The sequence below is a fragment of the Camelus bactrianus genome, chromosome 33, assembly GCF_048773025.1.
Source record: "Camelus bactrianus isolate YW-2024 breed Bactrian camel chromosome 33, ASM4877302v1, whole genome shotgun sequence".
Lineage (NCBI taxonomy): Eukaryota > Metazoa > Chordata > Mammalia > Artiodactyla > Camelidae > Camelus > Camelus bactrianus.
This window is the reverse complement of record NC_133571.1, coordinates 18,922,367-18,942,497: the sequence shown is the minus strand read 5'-3', so window position 1 is coordinate 18,942,497 and position 20,131 is coordinate 18,922,367. Positions and strand designations below refer to the sequence as shown.

Genomic DNA, 20,131 nt, shown 5'->3' with positions numbered 1-20,131 from the left:
ATAAGACATGCCTGCACATATTTTTGAGCTTGTCTTTTAAACTTCTATCTATACTTTCCATCCTTTTCTATCTGTGCTTCAGTCTGAATAGTGTGTGGTGACACGTTCTGTAAACCTCTGGTCATCTATGCTCAATTTGCTCTTAATCCCATGTATTAAGTTCCTTTGAAAAAAATTTTTTTAATTAAAAAATTTTTTTAGTTTAATTTAATTTAATTTTAATCATATATGAAGTTCTTAATTTCAATTATTCTACTTTTTAGTCTGGAAACTCCAGATTTTTATTATTATTAGACTGTGGGTCTCTGTTGACAGTCTCCATCATGTCACCTATTTTCTTGAATGTCTTCACCCTGTTCTTTTAAAGTCTTTGCCTCCTAACTCAATATCTGCATCACTTATTTTTCTCTTGTTTCTGTCTCCTGATACGCCTGGGAATTTTACTGAATTCTGGACGTTGTATATAAAAACTCACAGAGGCTCTGGAAGATGTTTTCTTCCCGCAGAAAGAATTTACTTTGCTTTTGGCAGGCAGTGAGGCAAGAGGCAGATCATTTTAACCCAGTTAGGGATTGAGCTGATTGAATGCTGAGTGTCAGTCTTTTAAAAAGCCTCGTCCATTCCTGCTTCACCATTATTTTTACAGTGTAACCCTTCAAGGGTCCCAGTGAAAAGCCTGGGGTGTTTACTGGGCCTTTTCTCTTTGGCATGCCCTGAACTCCAATTTCTGTCTTCCCAGCCCCATGAAACTGCCAGAAACCCTGTTCTACTTCTTAGCTGCCACTTCCTGCTTGATGTGTCAGTATTTCATCCTGAAATGGGCAGATGCTTCATGAGGAAAAGTGATGCTGAAATTCACATTTGCCTTTTGTCTGGACTCTCAGCCACTTAAGTGCTGGGGTAGCTCTCTGATGACTTCAACAGATTTAAGCTAAAATTTCTCCATCTTTTTTAGTTGTCCTTGGCAGGAGAATTGTCCTGATAGAAACTAATCAGTCATAGCCAGAAGCCAGGAATTTAATTTTTACAAGTTATTTCCAGCAAATCATGGTAGCCGTATAGATTTCTCTGACCAGAGATACTTCTGGTTTTGACATCGGAATCCTTCTTACTAATGCCACAATTGTGATCTAATGCAGTTTCCTCAATTATAGGACATTTGAGTCTGAAATAGCAGAGAGAAATACACACTCGTCTCTAGCTGGTAATTTGGGGAGTGCTCTGTTCTCATCAACCACACATCCATAACTCATCGCAAAGTTGAGTGCTCCAGGGTCTTCTGTATCTTCTTACGTAACACCTACTGCATTATATTGTAACCATTTATTTATGTGTTCTCCTCTGCTAGACTGGGAACTCAAACTCTTGTGTTTACCTTCACATTTTCAGTGTCTACCACAGTGTCTGACATTTAGCAGATATTCAGCAAATTCTTTTAGAATAAAGGGTTCTTCTGGGTAGGGTTATTTATATAGATGGATAATATCCATTAAATTCTCATCAGTAGTAGTTTGAATTCAAGAAGATTTTTTCCCTCTGACTTTGCTTCACATGTTGGATGAGTCTGTGGATTCCCATGAATTGAAAACATTGAGGGGAATTTTCAGGTTCCCTGGGTATTGAGACAGTGGGAAAGACTAATGACAGGAGACTGGTAACATGGATCATTTTAAATGGCTGCTAGGAGCTTTGTGGTCATACTTGCCAGCATCCCAGAAAAAAAAAAAATTGAGTTCAGAGTTGAATAAAATGTACAATCAAGCAAATAAGGAATGCCGTGCTCTCCTGGAGTCATGATCCGTCTAGTCCAGTGCTCTGAATCAGGCTCCAACAAACTTCCGACCATACCCATGCTTCCTCCACTTTTTACTGGCTTAAGGCTTGCATGGGAACACAGGTTTTCTCTGAATTGGGTATAATTTTTTTTTGCTATATTACCAAAAGTTAAAATCACAGTAATATTAGATAAAGCTGTCGTCAAATTATTCTGTGCAGGATAAATACCTGACAGACATAGTTTGCTTTCATTCCAGATGACTGGTATCTGAAGTCTACTCAATGTATAGTGAATTTATTTCTCTATTTGAAATGCAAGTTTGACTGACTTACATTAAGGATTTAGTTTACTGACAGATGTCTTACTCTCTTTCAGGCTCTGATCTTCACCCTTAGCATCTGGTATTTCTAATAACTTGAACCAATGGAGATGCTAGTAACAGTTGCACGGACTTCCTTTTACCGAATTTTATATGCTCCAGAAGCATACCATCCCACGTTAAAAAGCTGGAAGTCCAAAGAATTCTTACCTTTATTCCCTAACATGCCTAACTCCTGCATACTACTGGTCAGTCCTATACATTTCCTACCTCACATGCTGAAGTCAAAGCCCAATGAAATGTCTTCTACAGACTTTACTTACTCCCATTTTTATAAATAAAAAATATCCTTTGAAATTCCAGCTTCTTTTAATGACAGATAGTTTGATCATCCATCAGTGATAATGACGAAATCTGGACAATCTGAATGTTTTGGAGAATACCCAGAAGCTGGAAGAAACTGAATAAATCTAACCTTGAGAGACAATGGGAGATACTTGTTTATGGATTTTTGCCTGAAGGCATTCTCCAGTCTTGCCTCAAGAACACAAACTGAAGGTGCTGAAAGACGGAGTTGGAGGCCAACGGAACAACCAGAAAATCAGAGGAGAAAATCTAGTTTAAAAAAAATGACTGTACATAAGAAGAAATAGGAAAATATCATACTTACTCAAGGGGAAAAAAAGTCAGTAGAAATAGACCCAAAGATGATCCAGATGTCGCAACTAGCAGACAGTGATTTTAAAGGCACTGTTACAAATATGCTCAAGGTCTTGAAGATATACACACAATGAATTCACATGGGGAATTTCATCTAAGAAATAGAAACTATATATTTAAAAAAGATCAAATGGCAATTCTAAAGCTGAAAAGTATGAATAAATGGAATGGAAAATTTACTGGTTGGGCTTAACAGCAGATTGGAGACAACAGAAGAAAGAAGGAGTCAATGAACTAGAAGACCATTAGATGTTATCCAGTCTAAAGAACAGAAGGAAAAAAATTAGAGAAAACACCTGTCTTGGAGGAAAGCAGGAAATACAAGGGAAGAATTCAAGTGAATGCTCAGTACTAATAAATTGTAGCAATTAATTCTGCAAAGAAAAAAATAATAAAACCTATATTTTGAATGTCTAATTCTTGTAACGTTTCTTCCAATGGTGAAAGGGAATGTACCTGATTTGAAAGCAGTGTGTTTTTGTTGGCTTATGTAAGGTCATTTCTCTCATGTGGCCATAACTTTCTTAGCTTTCTGTCCTCTTCCCCCCTCCCCCCATTCCCTCCAGTGCAAATGGCCCTTGCCTTCTGCGTGCTGTACTCAGGAGCTGGTTACTATGAAATGGGAGACGACTTCCGGCAGTGGACTAAGGCAAAGGAAGCAGGAGGATTAGGTCGTCATATACAATCACGTTCTTGAGTGGTTTGCCTTTTGATGCGTTCTCCTGCTGTATTTCACTTTAATTTCTGAGATCTTGATATTTCAAACCATAGTGAATCATTCAGTTATTTTTAAGCACCAGTCTTTCTTAAGCATCTGTGAATTCAAAATACCAAGTGGTATTTCAAAATCAGTGAATTTTAGTTATTGATCCCTCTAGACACAACTCTGTTTCTTTTGGTTTACACTTTGTAGGTGTTTCACCAAAACCAACAGTACCTTCAGCAGCGGCCCCCTTCCCGTGGTCTCAGTGGTAGCACCTTATCCTCCGGATGGTTTGGAAATGAAGCCCCTCAGTCACATGACGATGCCTGTGTGTCTGGCTTCCACCGTCCCCGACGGTGGTCAGTCACCTGAGGAGAACATCAAAGATGACGTGGTGCCGAGACCTGCTCAGCATATTTGCTGTCAAGCCAGTAGAAGGGAGATGAATTCTGATTGTGTGGAAGATACAGCAGAGTTCAACAGAGGTACAGCAAGACATTATATATCTTAAGTTACTAGATAGTCTTCAGTTAACTAAGAACTATATAAGGAAAGAAGATGCTTTCGGAATGTTTTCTCTGTGATCAACACATGTATTCCTTAGATACTGGGCGAGGGGTATTGGATACTTAAAAAAAAAGTTGACTAGATAAACAATTCTTTGAAATTTTATTATTCACATCCTTCATCTCAGGCTATTAATCCCAATGCATTTTGGAAAATAAGTCCAAACAGGCTTTGCTTTCAGTTGTACCTGAACAGCAGACTTGCTGGAAGGCGCATTTTGTGATCCTGGGGTTTGTTTTTTTGTTTTGTTTTGTTTTGTTTTTTCATTTGGGTTGATTCTGGAATTGTAGCCTTTCTTTAAGGTGGTGATTTGGGGACTTTTAAGGGTTTGCTTTAATCTTCAGATGAATAAATGTTTATGAGAGCTCAACTTTATTTTAAACCTACTACCTCCCGCAAATTCAAACGAAACATAACTAGGCTCTAATTTTGCTCATTATTCTTTCTTTACTGCTCGAGCTAATGTTTTTAGACTACTTTCAAAAAAAAAAAATCAGCCTTTATCATTTCATAATGCTTCCAAACTTCTGTTTTTCAGGAGATAGCTGTGTCCATTCAGAAACAGAGAACAAAATTTTAAGTTGGGATCCTCCTATTTTGCCAGCTGTTTCAGAGGACTGTGCTGAAAAGACGTGTTCTCCTCCTGGCCTTCCTGCAGCCAGCCCGTCAGGGGTCCTTCAACAACCCCGGGAAACCTGAGGATGAGGAAGTGACTAGCCATGTTCCCACTTCAAGCCAGTATCTGCACAAAACAGGCCTGGGGATGGACTGTGTGAAGGACATTAATTCAAATCAGAGAAAATTGCTATTTATTTTTTGTAGTGGTAATGTCATATGAATGTATCTTAAAATGTGTGCCCTTTGATACTATTTATGCCTTAAAAGTTTCCCTCCCTACTCCTTCCTCCCCCTCAGTAGTAAACAACCTGGCTTTGCAGAGTTTTCAGTCATCTGAGAGCAGTGGGATCATTCCATGTTGTCCAAGAGCCTCAGTGACAGTCAGAGCTCCTCCTGCAAGGACCCCATCTATTGGCTGATTCAGCCCAGAGGGAATTAATTGCACAGGCCATTGGAAGTTTTCTGATGGAAACCTGTCTATCAATATCGTGTTATCAGACTTCCTGAGAACATTTGAAGTCAACTGCAGTTGTAGCTTTGTGTTTATAATAGCAGATATCTTGTGAATTTTATGAGTGCCTTGCACAAAGGTGATAGTTGACCTGTTGACTGTCTGCACATGGACACATGTTACGTCTGATTTTCTAGGCACTAGTCACGGTGTCCCGGACATGGTTGAGGTTGATGTCTGATTGGGTTATTGCAGAAGGCAGAATGGGAGCCAAGGCCAGGGAGAAAAAGAATGCCTTCAAGTCCTACTAAAATTTAAAAATTAGGTTTTAAAATAGGCACCATGGGGCTCTTTTTGACTGTTTCTAAGAGTAGGAGGAAAATCAGACTTTAAAGTGGTGACTAGAAGAGAAAGATCCATGTTTTAAGGAGAAAGGGGAGGGTTCCAGGGGGACTGTCTTGGCGGAACCTCTCCCATTAGTATAGGACGTGCTCGTGGTGCCACATCCCCAGAAAATCATCATTTTCTAGCTTCCAGCACAGGCAGTGCCTGGAAGATGCAAGTGTCAGAAAAGAATCGGGAGGTTTGAAATGTCCTGGCTTTTTTTCAGAATGTCATCATTGCAGCAGGCACCTACAGCTTTGATTAGCAGAGATCCTAAGTCACAGTTACTGCCACCTCTGAGTGACAAGGACATTTGCAGCTACCCTTGGAAGGCTCTCTTCTCCACATCTAAAACAAAACAACGTAACACTCTCAGTGTATTGAATAACGAGTCAAGTTTTATGGATCACTGCTTTTTTTTTGGATTGTGCATCCCTTTGGGAAAGAAACAGAAAACAGTTCTTGTGGTGTAGAGTGAAGCAGTTCCAGTGTAAATGAAAACATTTTTAGTTTCCCAACAATGGCAGTGAAATAGGCTAGAAAACTATGTTAATCGACTGTCTGTATAAATGCATCAGTATTTCCTTACACATGTCTGTATATCTTAGTACAACTGTTAGTGGGAGGTGCTGTGTTTTAAGCTGGGTCTCTATGCAAGGCTGACTTCCAGTAGAAGGTAGTGAATACAGTTTCATAGCTGGGTATCAGGGATGCTGCAGAGACAAGTTCTCCATTCCAGACGTGCATGCCTCTAGTTACTGGATTGATTCTTCATGTGGCTTAGATGCAGTTAGCTTTGGAGAGGGGTAGCTTTATCCCTTAATTCAGTGGCTGGCAAAGCACCAAGTTGTAGTACACAGAATATGGAAACATACCTTGTATCTGCCAGTCAAGCTACAGAGATGCAGTCATTAAGGGAGTTGTAGGAAACTGGGGAGTAAATATCTGTAGGCAGTCATTTTGATTCAGGAAACAGGTGTATTAGCATGTGAGCCTTAGGTCATAAACTGCTTTTAAAGATTGAGTTTAAATATGGGATTTGTCCACTAGGAAGAGAAAATGACTTTACCTTTAGGGCAATCTCATTGTGGACTGCTTTATTTATATTATTAGTAACGCTGTTTTAAGTGTTATCCTTTTTATTGTATTTTATTTATAAAAAAATGCCTTTATATATTGAGATATATAAATATAAATATATATATATATATATATATAAATTTTCTCCATATTTAGGAGTTATGAGTGCTCTGTAACCACGGTTGTTCTGAACTTTTATGCCCTGCACAATCACTACAAAGCGTCCTACCTACTGTCACTTGCCAGGAAGTCAGAGGACAGTACAGTGTGGGAGGTGTCACTAACGTCGTGGGGTCACTGCTGTGTACCAGGCGCCATGCTCAGTGCTCATTACTGCTATCTCAAATCTTACTGTTCAGACAGATCTACAAAGTAGGTGATAAAGTCCCCAGGTCACACAGAGAGCCTGAATTTGAACTTAGCTGGAGCCATAATCTGAGTTCCTTCCATTTTTCCAGACTGCTTTCCAAAAGCACTCAGGTTGACTCTTCTGATGGAACCCGGTCCAGTTCTGTAAGCCCTGGTCCTTCCCCGCCATGGGATTCCTCTGATGCTCAGACTCCACAGCCAGAGAAGCTGCCCTCTGTCCTCTGTGGGCAGAACACAGGCTGTGCTTGGTACCTGGTCTTCCTGGGGCCCTCGTTTCTCACCCCTCACCCCCTGGGAACTTGACCTCTCAGCTTAGTGACCCTGTGATCGGTCAGGCTCTTCATGCTCCTCATCTCTGAACTCTCTGTGAGTCTCTGTTTTAGCAGGAAACTTCCCCGACTCCTGCCATGTCATTCCACTCTTTTATTTCCCTTTCGTCATGCACTGATCGTCTGGGGACAGGTGCTGTGTAGGATGTAAGTGAAATGGCAATGTTTTAAGCCTTTTGAAGTGGTCTTTTGAAAAAAGCATTTCTTCCTGGATTTTGTGGTTGTTGACTGAGTCTGCAAAGACGAATACATCCTTAGCAGTCTGAGAGTGACGCAAATCTCATTCCAGCTACCGTACTGCCAAGAAGTTAATTTTGTAACTGAATTTACCTGTGTCGCTCTCTTTTAAAGCGAATGACTTTAAGATGCATGTTTTTTGTATCATATTGAAAAGTATGTTTTATTTTCCTTAAAGTTGTAATATTATGTTTGAAATTGTACATATTTGAAATGATGTAGCTCTGACAGGTTTTACTTGGTTGGTGTGATTTCATATTAAAAGAGAACGCTGCTTTCATGGAGAGGTGCACATGAAGATGAGGACCCTTTAATACTCCCTGTTTCTGCAAAACTGCCTATAGCTTGTGATTGGGGCGGGTGTATGACTTACTCTGAAATTCTTTGGACCCCTGTCCTCCCCTGAACATCCTCTCTGCACAGCCAAGACCCAAGTGAGTTAATCCCTTCGTTTCTAACTGCAGAGATTCAGGCCCTGAAGGCAGAGGATCTAGGACAAGTGTTTTATGGGAAGGCTGGGGACATACCTACACCCAGAAGTTCAGTATTTCTACGGAAGGAAGCAAGGAGAGGGGGGAGGGAGGATGGGAAGAGGGATCCCTTCTCAGACCTTGTCTGTTTTTACTGTTAACCTAGAGCCATGTCCATGTGGACCCTGGGGTAGAAATTTAGCCTCAAGAAGCAGCTTTGCTTTACTGCTCTAAAAGAAATCAACGTCTGGGCCACTTTGACCAGAAAGCCAACAGGGACCTTTGCCTGGGGTGGGGCTTTCTTGTATTCCTCAGATTTCTGTGAGCCTCCCCTGAACCTCAGCCCCAGTCCTGAGAGCTCTGAGGGAACTTGAAACCCCTCTTCTAATAAAGTCTGGATCTGTGAGAACCGAAGACGAACTTAGTTTCCGTCCGTTTTCCGTCCCCTCCCAGGCGCCACTTTCCTCATTCCTGGCAAGAGCATCCCTTGGCTCTTGCGCTGTTTCTTCTCATCTGAGCCCCCTGGGAGGCAGCTCTGCTGAGTCTTCTAGGCAGCCGAACAAGCGTGCGTTTGTGTTTCACCCAGATGTCAGGCACACACGCTCGGAGCCAGTGAGTCATGCTGGCGGCTGACAGAGTGTGACTTTGGCCAGCCCGGGTCCCCCGTCAGCCAGCTCCCTGAGTCTGGTGGCAAGAACCCCGTCCTGTCTGCTTGGCACAGACTCTGGAGGCCAGCGACTGCGAGTCCCTCTGACCACGGCAGACACAGTGATGTTCCTACACCCAAGGTAAAAAGGGAGACAGACCCTGGGACTGGCACCTGGCTCTGCTACCAGCCAGCATGGTCCCGTAATAGAAGCCTGTGTTCTTGGGGAAGGGATGTGGTATTTGGAAAGTTAAGAACTAGGGAAACTGTAGGGAAAGATATGCTGCGTATCTTGCTTCCTGTACCCCAGCTTCCCTTCGGCAGGAAAACCTGGGACTAATTGAAAGAACCCTCCGCTAGAGATAGCATCACGAATGATTTATTGAGGAATCGCTGGGTTCACGGGCTTTGTCCGGAAGCAGCCAGCTTGCTCCTACAGCTCCAGGCAGTGCTCCCAGCACCACGGTTCTCACTTGCCCTCGGACCGCCGACTGGTCTTTCCTCCAACAGTGTGTCTTCCTCGTCCTTCCACCACGGTCTTCCACGAGCTGAGTGAGGACCCCTCTTGTAACCAAGTCATTTAGAGGCCCTGCAGCCGAGCCTTGCGCTGGTTATAAATGCTGGATACTCAGTGGGAAAAGGCAGTTGGGGTCTTGGCTACCTTGGTTTTAAGATCGTGTGTGACAGGGGATATTCCCATCCCTCACCATCTCCATTAGGCATGTTTGCCTCTTCTCCTTGGGGCCTCATGGCGTTGCAGTCACTGTGATGGTGACATTTACTGGGGGGTCCTGGGATTCTTGTGCAGGATCCGAACCTGGGCTGGTGGATGGTGTTTCAGTGCCTACAAAGAACAGACACAAGCAAAGGAGAGAGAGATGCCCCGGAGGTGTCCCAGATTGTTCCCAGAAGACAAGAGAGACTGAGCATCTTGCAGGAGACTTGGGGCTGCTCTCCTATACCACGAGTAATCTTCTTTGGGATAAAATTGGGCTTACGTGCCGTGGCCTCGGGGCCTCTCCTTGAACCCCAACAGGGGTGACTTCGCTCCCTGAGGGTGAAGTGGGAGAGTAAAATCAGTGACAGACTTCCCCAGCCTTCCGTTCCAGTCAGAGGAAGGTCTTCACCCCTAGAATGGCTGGGGTTCCACACTTACATGGGAGCAAGCAACCGTCCAAGACCTGAAGGGAGAAGAGGAAGATGTGCAATTTCTTGAACAACCAGCATAGGTCCCAGGAGAATAACCCTCCCTTCCCCAAGGCCCAGGAACCTGGAAGGGGACGGTCCTAGATGCTTGAGGTTGGGGTTGGAGCTCTGAGGGACATCCAGCACTGGGGAGAGGCCACAAGTAAGGAAGAGCCTAGATTCCTTGCCCCGGGGCGTCCTCATGTCTTCTTGGGATCGGTCTAGACCTGGCCACCTGATGGGGTCCAGCAACCCTGCCCTTTAGCTTCCTGCTTACGGGGGAAAGTCTCCGGGTGCCGGGCAGCATACTGGAACACCAGCAGAGAGGCCACCGTTGCCACCACCATTCCTGTGCCTGCCGCACACAGCACCGCAGGGTAGGCGCTGAACGGGGGGTCCGCTAGGAGGGAGAGCGCTGGTTGAATGGGGTAGGTTTAGAGCTGCTGCTGAACTTGGCACCAGTGGCTCATGGGCACCAAGCAGGCCAGGCCCTGCTCATCTGGCTCCCCCTCCACCTGATAAGAGCAAGCTTGACCCAAAGAATCTGGAGACAAGGGCTCTCCCCAGGAAGGAGATGCTCTGTGTGCCTGTACTCTGGAGGTTTTGAGTCCCCAGCCAAGGCCCGTGTTCCTAGCACAGGAGGCAGCAGGCCAGTTCTCCAGGGAACTCTTGGGGCTGAAGGGAAGGATACCGTGATGCAAGGAGTTCCCAGGATGGAGAAAGCAGCTGGAAGCTCAGAGCCCACCTGTGCCCCAGGAGGTGAGACTGAGGCACAGGGTCGGGCCCCCTGGGCCTCCCCTTTCCCTACTTCTTCTGATTCAAGCTGGACTGTGGCTCCTACCCCTAGGCCTGGTCCTTCAGAGACCCCCAGGGAGGGGTGGGAAGGCCAGCAGAGGGGATGACCTGAGGTGAGGATGGGGAAGAGGACAGAAACTGGGGATGGAGGGACTCAGTAGGAAGGAAGCAAAGGAACAGAGTAGGGGATGCCCTGCAGAGAGGAAGAGGTCCCGGGGTTCAGGTCTGTGGAGAAAAGGTGAGTCTATCCACGGCGCTAGCCCAGCACCTGGTATCTTCACCTCAGAGGGATGTCCAGCTGTGCGGTGGTTCAGAGCCAGCACACGGAAGGCGTAAAGGACCCCCGGGTCCAAGCCCCCCAGGCGCCGGCCCCTGCTCTCTGGCTCGATGTCTCCAGCCGCTGTCTCCCAGGCCCCAGCTCCCGGGCCTGGGGCGCTGGCCCTCCGCTGCACCAGGAAGCCCGTCACGTTCCCGGGGCCTTCAATGGCCCACTGAAGGTGCACCTCTCTCCGGCGCCTCCCATAGGTCAGGCGGCTGATGGTGACGTTGGGGGGAGCCGGGTATTCTGGGGTGAGGGTGGGACACACACAGGCGTGTCCACGCCCGCAACCACGTGGATATGTGTGCTTATTACGACTTTGTTGAGAGAAAGCTGGTAGGGTGGAAACCGGGGTTTCTAAACTTGATCACTTCAGTGTAGTTTTGGTCTGTGTTCCTGTAGACTTACACACTGGGCCTCAGTTTCCTCATCTATAAACCCAGGAAAGGGAGATTATTCTGACTGCAGGGAGTTCTGTTTGCCTGCGCTCGAGTGCGTCTCATTCACGGTCATATCCAGGGTTGTGGTTGTTGAGGGCCTGTCTGTGCCTGAGAAGATATGGTGTCCAAGCTCTGGAGCAGGGAATCCCTGTGCCTTTCCACCTAAAGGGCTCTGGCTGGAGAGACCCCATCCCCTTCTTCGCACACACTCACTCAGGACCTCCAGCAGGACGCTCTGACTGCAGCTGCCCAAGGCGCTCCGGGCCACGCACTGGTAGGTGCCCCCATGGTGTGCTGGGTCGGCATCCCGGACCCTCAGGCGGAGCTGGGCTCCCTCAGGGTGCAGCGTGAATCCCGAGGTGCCTGGCTCCACCTGCCGTCGCTGGGGTCCCAGCCAGAGGAGCTGGGCTGGTGGCGTGCTGCCCAGGAGGGCACATCCCAGCCAGGCCTCTCCCCCCTCCAGCACTGACACCCGGGGCTCAGCCACTGCCAGCTGCGGAGCTTCTGCAAGGACAGAGAGGGTAAGACTGGAAGATGCCCAAGCTGGTGGGAAGGCTTGGAGGTCAGGTACTGGCCAGCAGTGGAGTGGGTAGGAGAGGAGAGAGGAGATGGGCCATGGAGTTGACAGTGAAACTTGTCTTGGGCTGGTCTGCCTCCTCTTTCAGGCTTTGGTTCTTTGCCAGATTCCTATCCCCATCTGCTCCGAGGTTTCCTGATAGCAGGAGTCTTCCTCCAGGCTCCTCTCCCACCCGACCCCAGGACAGCTCCTTCAGGTGGGGCCCTGCCCTATTCATCTCTGCGTTCACCTCCTCCTCCCAGCACCCGCGCAGGGCTTCCTTCTCCCGCTCAACCTCCCCACCCTGGGCACAGGGCTGAGCCCATAGCAAGTGCTCGGTTTTTACGGACTGACTCCTAAAGACCCAGAGTTTCAGGTGGTAGTCAATCTCCTATGATGGAATTTCCAGCCCTGAGACTGAGTAATAAAAGAGGGAACTATTTCGGGTGGTGGGCCTCCCTGAAAACACGCGAGTCACCAAGCCTTTGGAGACCAAGATGTAAATCATTTTGAGAATTGTCGTATGTGACAGCTTCTCTGTTTGCTTTTCTAAAATTGTTACTTTAATATTTAATTCTTTTTTTCTTGAGTTGCCAAATATAGGCCTGGCAGGTCCAGATGAAGACAGAGAAAAAAAAATCAGACCAAAAACAGGGAGTGAAAGAGAGAGGAAGAGACCTCTGGCACCTGAAACACTAATGCAAGTCAAGAACATAATCAGGCATCTCTCATGCAAATTGATGCAAATGAAGGAGACAGAACCTCTCCCCAGCTAGCCGGTGCCCCCAGCCACGTGTGCCTGCCGAGCCTTTAAATGTGGCCAGTCCTCACTGAGATGTGCTGTCACTGGAAATACACACACCCAATTTTGAAGACAGTTGGAAAAAAAGAATGTAAACTATCTCATTAATAATTTTTATTATTACATATTAAAATGGTAATATATATTGGATATAGCAACTACTAAAATGTTTCACTGATTCTTTTTACTTTTTTAAATGTGGCTACTAGAAAATTTTTAATTACAAATATGGTTCACATTATGTTTTTATTGGGCAATACAGACTTAGACCAAGCCCCTCCTGATTTTATGGATCAAAAAACTCGAATCCCTGGGAGGTAGGTGACACAGTGTCTTGACTCATTTTGCTTTCTAGCACAGCCCCTTGTCCCCAGAGCCCCTCCTACTGATTCCAAAGGGCTGCTCCTCCCACCCCGCCCCAGAACTGGTCTGTAGCCCCCACTCACCTAGCCGGAGCCGGCAGTTGGGGTCGGGGACTCTGAGTGGGTGAGCGCCCTGGCAGGTGAACTCGCTTCCAGCCAGGTCTTCCTGGGCCGGCAGAAGGTGGACGGCCAGCGAGGAGCTGCTGTTGCCCAGGGGCCGCTGCTGTCCATCAAGCCAGCTCAGCACGGCAGGGGGCTCGCCTCCAGGCCACTCACAGCTCAGCACGATGAACTGGTCTCCGACTGTGGCCGTGGTCCAGCAGGTAGGGCTCCAGAGGGGTTCCCCTGGGTAGAGAATAAGGACCCCAAGGGATGAGGACGTGCTGGCAGGCTTATCCATCCCTCCCTCCTTCGTTTATTGCTTCATTCGCTCATTCCTCCACGTACACAGTCACTCATTTGTTCATTCGTCATTTATTGAGGGCTGACCATGCAGCAGGGAAATAGTGAGAACAGACACTAAGCAAACAATTATGATTCAATGAGCGCTGGAGTATAGGCAGCAAGACAAACTCTCTGGGACTTCAGGGAGGAGGACTTTGAAGACAGGATGGCATGTAAACTGGGTCTTGATAGACGGGTAGAAATTTCCAAACAGAACGCTGAAGGCACATTTCAAGACCAACGATTGGTCTTGATCTACTACCAATTGAGCAGTAGAAGTACATTGTATGGTTGATGGGCGCCTCCCTGGAGGCTGGGAGATGGTTGGACTCCACAAACCTGAACCGCCGGACCCCCCGAAATGAGAAGGACAGCTTACAGTGCGGGTGGAGACCTGGGCTGGACTGGACAGAAAAGTTGGGTGGTGGGGACTGGGCTGCATGCTGCCACCTACTTGTTACCCGGCAAGTCCTGGAGCTTGTGGTCTGGAGTCCCGCCCTAGATCCCAGGGCCCCGCTGGGCTCTCCCCGGCCCCTGCCCACTACCCTGCCGGAATGTCAGAGCCATGCTGTTTCCCATGTCCACTCACACAGCGTGATCCTGCAGAGGGCGGGCAGTACCAGGGCTGGGTGCTGGCCAGTGCAGGTGAGGACGCTGCCGTTGGGGAGCTGGGTGGCCACGTGACTCCAGGTGATGTTGCTGAGGGCAGTGGGGCTGGTTCCCTGGGGCCCGCCCCACTGCAGCTGCGCAGCCGGAAGCCCCCCGGGCCAGGAGCAGACCAAAGTCACAGCCCCAAGGGTGGGGAGCACAGTACAGGAGGGCTGCCCCTCAGGGGGGTCTGGGTAGAGAAGTGTGTGAGCATGCAGCCCCCTTGCCCAGCTGGGGGCCTGGAGGCCAGAGGTGTCAAGGGGAGGGGAGGAGGGGAGAAACGGGTGAGCGGCAAAAGAGCGGCCCCTTCTGGGGGCTGGTAAGGAAAGCTGAGCTCTCAGGTCAGGGGAGAAGGCTGAGGGTGTGGGCAGGAGTTCAGAGTCCCTGAGGAATCCTGGAAGCCCCCCGGAGGCCCCCACCCTGGAAGCCTCCCATCTCCTTTTCTCTTCTTCGCCTTGGACATGCCTCACTGTCGTTTCCGTTCTCTGCGCCTCAGTTCAGAACCCAGGGCCATGGGAACAGTCCTTTGGGGAGGGGTCTCTGCAGGGTCCTCCCTTCCCTCTGCCCCTTCCTGTGATTTTTCTAGCCCCCCGCCATGCTCTGTAGCTCCATTTGGTTCCCCAGACCCTCCCCCCACTTCCACACCACTTTCCAGGCCCTCGGACTCTGCCAGAGCACAGGTCCGTGGGGGCCCTGTGGTGGCCCCTCCCCACACACTCACAGTAGATGTTGAGCTGGATGGTGCTCTGCGTGCGGGTGTCCAGGCGGCTGTTGCGGGCCAGGCAGGTGTACAGGCCCGTGTGGGCACGGCCAGCACTGGCGATGATGTAGGTGGGCCCAGTGTGGATCTGAGTGTGGTCATGGAGCCACACGTAGTGACTAGGTGGGTTGGATGCAGCCAGGCAGCTCAGGGTCACCTCTTCCCTCTCACTGGCCCAAAATCCCTCCTCAGTGAAGCCCAGTGGCTCCACGGTGATCACAGGATTGTCTGGACCATCTGGAGGGCAAGGAAGGCTTGTCACACCTCCCCAGTCTTCATTCCTCATACAATCATTGCTGAATTCATGCAGCATCCAATGAGCATGTGTTATGTACCCCCAGGCACTCCAGGAACTCCAGGGGCCATTGGCACAGCCCAGTGTAGGGGATCGGGGTCTGTGGAGGTGGGCGCCCTGGGCTGTGGGAGCCCAGGAGGGCAGCTGTGGCTGTGGGAGGACCGGTGCTTGGGCTGAGGCAGGGGACAGGCAAGAGCTGGCTGGGCGGAAGAGAGGCTGGGCGCCCAGTCCTTCCTGTTTGCTGCGGATTGAGAGGTTTCTTGGGACGGGGTCGGTTGGTCCCTCCAGACTGGAGAGGGAGGAAAACAGGGTGGGAAGATGCCCTGAGCATGATCCCAGCAGCCCGCCCTCCTCACGTCTGTGGGTCACCACCTTCCCTTGTCTCCTGTGTTCCCTCTCTCCCTGATTCCCAGAGAGGACCGAGTTCTCTGCCTGCTTCCATTCTGCTCCTGACTCTCTCCCAGGAGCCACTCACCTGTCTCCTCCCCAGCCCTCAGCTCACAGTTCCCACAGACCACCATCATTCATGGACATCATCAGGCAGGAGTCCTGGCTCCTTAAATCCCCTAGACCAGCGCCACTCAAGAGATACACATGAGCCACAGATGTGTTAAATTTTCCAGTGGCCAAATCTTAAAAAGGGAAAATAGCCAAACCCAACCAAACAAAAAAAAAAACCCCAATAGGTTTTAATAATTTTAATATTTTTTGCTTAACCAAATATATTCATTGATTTCAATGTATGATCAATATCAAATTATTGTGTGTGTGTATATATATACACATATACATATATATATATAAGTTCATCAATGATTTTTTTAGACCAAGTCTTCAAACTCCAGTGCCCTCAGAGCACATCTCAGTGAGGTTCGGCCATAGCTCAAGCGCTCCGGTCACACGAGTGGCCGCCGTACCGGACAGCGCCGCTCCAGACTACACAAGTCTTCATTTTTCACACAAACTCCTGATTTCTCTTCATTTTTAAATTTAAAATCTGTTTTTTGTTTTTAACTTTTGGAAGTTAATTAGCCTCATGTGTTCTCCTCTTTACTGAAATAACTATTCTGGTCTTCTGTCCACTTTTGTATCGGATCATTTCTTCGTTATTGGTTGTTCTGGAGTTCTCTGTGTCTTCTGAGATGTAATCCTTTGTTTGCTATGCGTGCTTTAAGACAAGCTTCTGTCTGAGTTCTAATTTCAGCCTCTCAGCCTCAGACTTAGTACTAACTTGTCGCCCTCTCTTTCCTCTGGGGCCCCTCCGTGTTTCTTCAGGGTTCAGTTGGTCAAAGGCAGACTTTCTGGGCCACCCCTGAAGTCATGCATAAAACTGTGACTATGAGTGTATGACCATGACTTTGAAAAGGTGAAAACCCTTTGTACTAGAGCCGTGTCTGGCACCAGTGGGTACACTGTCTTGAGCTCCTGCCTACTGGAGCCTCTCGGAAGGCCAGGGCTCTCCTGGGGGCCCTGAGGTGTATCAGGAGGCCAAGCCCAGGTGGGTAGGTGGGTGCCAGCCCTGCCCCCTGCCCCCGACCATTCAGACTCACAGATGACATCCAGGAAGGCGCCATCGCTGCTCAGCTGGTTGACGGCGTTGTGGGCACTGCACACATACCAGCCCAGATGTGTCCGGTTGACTGGGTCCAGCTGGAGCAGGCGCTTTGTGGGCCCCACCAGAGCCTCTCCAGGACCGCGGGGTGCCTGATGCTGCCAGGCAAAGGTCACAGGCTCCGTGCCCTCCTGCACTGCACACGTGGCCACCACGGAGGTCCCCTCCACCGGGGCCGGGTCGCTCAGCCGCACCTGCGGCTTCGATACGGGCACTGGCCAGAGGAGGGAGAGGCCCTGTGTTTGTTATCGCAGGTTGTGACTGGCTGTATCCGGCTGCCCAGCCCTTGCTGACTGGGATCTGGCCTGCCCACCGGGCCCTGAACATCCCTTCCTCATGATCCCAGGTCTTTTCACTCCTGTAGGACCTGGGCCCAGCAGAACACCACAGGAAGCACATGCAAATACATGCAAAGCAGCTCAAGTCAGCCTGGTCCCTGGCGAAGCCCTCACCCAGCACGGCCAGAGTGAGGTAGGAGGAGGTGGTGTGGAGCTGGCCACCAGCCGTGTGCAGGGCCTGGCATAGGAAGTGGCCGCGGGCACCCTCCCGCAGCTCCCCCAGCACCAGGCTGCTGTTCCGCAGACTCACGGCCCCCAGAGCTGAGGCCCCGGCCTCCACTTTGGACTCTGCTCCATTGGTGACGGCCACAGGCCGGGGAATCAGTGAGCCCAGCGGGGTGAAGCTCCAGAAGACCACCAGTGGGGCGGGGCGCGAGCCACAGGCCAGCTCCACGGAGCCGCCCCGCACTCCTTGGATGGAGGGGGCCACCTCAGGGGCTTCACGGGTTGGATGGAGCTGCCCTGGAGACAGAGAGACAAGGCGGGCTGTCTGGGCTTCTCTGGGGTCTCCTGCTCCCCTGTCCCTGCCCAGAGCCTCCGTTTATTGTTCTGCAGGCAGGCTGGTTGGGAAGGGTTTGATAAGACAGCACAGCCCCTTTGGAGTTGGTGGGCAAGAGATGGTTTCTGAGGGAGCCTATGGAGATTCCTGTCTGGCTGTGCTGTAGGGGCAGGCCGGGGAGGGGGGGGGTCCTTGAGATGAGGGAATGGACCAGAGCAGAGGTTCCCAGCAGACCTTTTGGAAAGCTTGATGAAAACATAGATTCCTGGGCCGTATCCCAGATTACTGAGTCAGAATCCCCACCCCACCCAGGGGTGGGGCAGGGCCCAGCAATCTGTGTTTTTAACAAGCATCCAGAAGTCAACCTGATGATCAGCCAGAAGATGACCCCCGAGGCTCAGGGGATCTACTGGCCGCTGCTAGTTCAGGCCCCGGCACTCTCTGTGTAAGGTTTCCCGGGGGGACTCCAGACCCACTGCAGCAAAGGGAAGATGACACCAGCCTGCCGTCAGCCCATCCAGCAGCCATCTTTCGTCACCTTGCAAGGATGGAGCAACTGCTCCGTGTGAGGCACAGGCTACAGTGACAAATGAGCCACTCGTCCCTGTCCTGTGGAGCTCACAGACTATCAGGGAGTCAGAGAGTCACCGGTCATTGCTGGAAAAGCAGGCAACAGGCAGTCTTTCCTGCTCAGGGCCCAGCATAGAACCCCACACCTGCCTGAGCCCCTCGTTCTGCCCCATGTGGCCAGCACATTTAGGGAAGTAAGTGGGTCAGAGGAAAGCCCACAGGGACCATTCACACTAGCTTCCTTGACTGAGCGCCCCCAGGCCATGCCCTGTGGTGGCTCTTCATGTGCATCACCTACTGATCTTAACTGTAACAACCACCCCCCCACCCCTGACTCTGAAACACAAAGTCACTTCATCTAAAACCATGCAGTAGGTGGCGGCGCTGGGACTGGAGCACTGGCTAACCCCCAACCTCAGATTCTTCCCACCACTGTCAGTCTCCCCAGAGAGAGAAGAGGAGGGGGCAGCCATGGAGTTGGAGGGGTGGAATCAAAGGCAAGAATCTGATATTCAGTTGATCCAGAAGGAAGATGTTTGACCCAGAAACTCATTCTTTCCAACACCACGGACCCTGCTTTGGCCCACGCTACCAGCATCTCTCCACTAGACTATCACACATGCCTCCCCACTGCTCCCAGCTCCAACCCAGGTGTGACCCGCCACGCCACGCCTCCAGCCCGACGGCGGCCCTCTGCGTAACTTCCGGCTCCTTGGGGCAAAGCGTGCGCCCTCTGCCCCCTGGCCCTGCCTCCCCAGCCCGGCACAGGGTTGTCGCTCGGTGCATGCTGGCTACATGCAGCAGATGAACGAAGTTAAAGGCCTTCACTGAATGGCTACACAAGTGCAAAAGGAGGACCCCGAGGAAGAAAGGGGAAGAAGTAACAGGATGTGAGTGGGGAGTGGGCCGCCGTGGTGGGGGGTGACCTGAGTATCACTCACCTGAGGCACCTGGAGGCAGCAGGCAGAGGGACGCCAGCAGCAGGAGACTGAGCGGCCCGCAGAGGGCCGTCTGACCCTCCATGGCCCCGTCTCCCGGGGGGCCGCCCAGCGAGGCTCCTGCCTGGCTCTCGGGCTCCCTCTCCCCAGAGCAAAGCCCGGCCCTGGAAGGATGGGGGGCGGTCTGTCTCAAGTTGCCGACCTCAGCCCTCTCGGCCCCTCCACCCCTGCTCTCCTGTTACCCTCGCCGCCCCCATATCAGGTGGCCTATCTACCAGATGATTCTCTCCACCCATAATGCAGAGCTGGGGAGGGCAAGATCCAGCTGGGCCAGACCTAGGGGAAGACCCCGAGCGCCTGACTTTTCACTTGAATAATATTATAAAGTTAGAGAGTCCGAGCATGCGGTGAAAACAGCCCTGACCTCGTCAAGTCCATCCGCCTGCCCAGGGCGGGACCCCCGCATGCAGCCCTCAGACCATGGGCATCAGGGTTCAGACACGCCTTTAGATGAGCTTCACCCCCTCATGTTTCCCTCACGTTTCCTGGGGAGGAGCTGGTGGCGTGTTGGAAGGACCCCTGGAGTCAAACACAGATCCAGAGTTTGGGCTTGACTGATGAGACTTTAGGGCATTTCTGAGCCTCTCTGAGCTTTAGTTTCTTCACAGATAAAAGGGGATAACATCTTCTTTCTTATAAAAAATTATTGTGAATATTAAAAGAATAGTTCACATTAGCATATGTGGGGCTTCTTGGGTGCTAGTGATGACCTATTTCTTGGCTGAGGGTTACAGTTCATTGAGTTGTACATTCATTTTTTATATACTTTTATGTATGCTTTTGAAATTCACATACACACATGCACACACACATGTGTATTCGGCCCAGCAGCATTCAT

At 49.8% G+C, this 20,131-nt stretch overlaps 2 protein-coding genes across 8 annotated transcripts in view; one reads left to right on the top strand and one right to left on the bottom strand.

Annotated features, from left to right (window-relative positions):
- The window catches only part of CDON (cell adhesion associated, oncogene regulated), an 87,546-nt gene extending 79,712 nt beyond the window's left edge, over positions 1–7,834 (top strand). For 4 of the 7 annotated variants that reach the window (XM_045521693.2, XM_074357127.1, XM_010961670.3 and 1 more), the window contains exons 19-20: positions 3,730–4,004; positions 4,625–7,834. In XM_045521693.2, the coding sequence (XP_045377649.2) occupies positions 3,730–4,004; positions 4,625–4,785 (436 nt within the window). In that variant the 3' untranslated portion in view covers positions 4,786–7,834. The other 3 variants (XR_012503880.1, XR_012503879.1, XR_012503878.1) reach the window with 1 other exon arrangement.
- A 798-nt stretch (positions 7,835–8,632) lies between these two features.
- Positions 8,633–19,318, bottom strand: VSIG10L2 (V-set and immunoglobulin domain containing 10 like 2). The gene is given in 12 exon segments (XM_074356969.1): positions 8,633–9,617; positions 9,619–9,721; positions 9,827–9,851; positions 10,133–10,255; positions 10,919–11,215; positions 11,623–11,913; positions 13,214–13,474; positions 14,163–14,411; positions 14,943–15,218; positions 16,827–17,102; positions 17,341–17,688; positions 19,237–19,318. Coding segments are annotated over 12 exon segments (2,532 nt in total). The 3' UTR covers positions 8,633–9,416.
- Between the last annotated feature and the right edge of the window lie 813 nt (positions 19,319–20,131).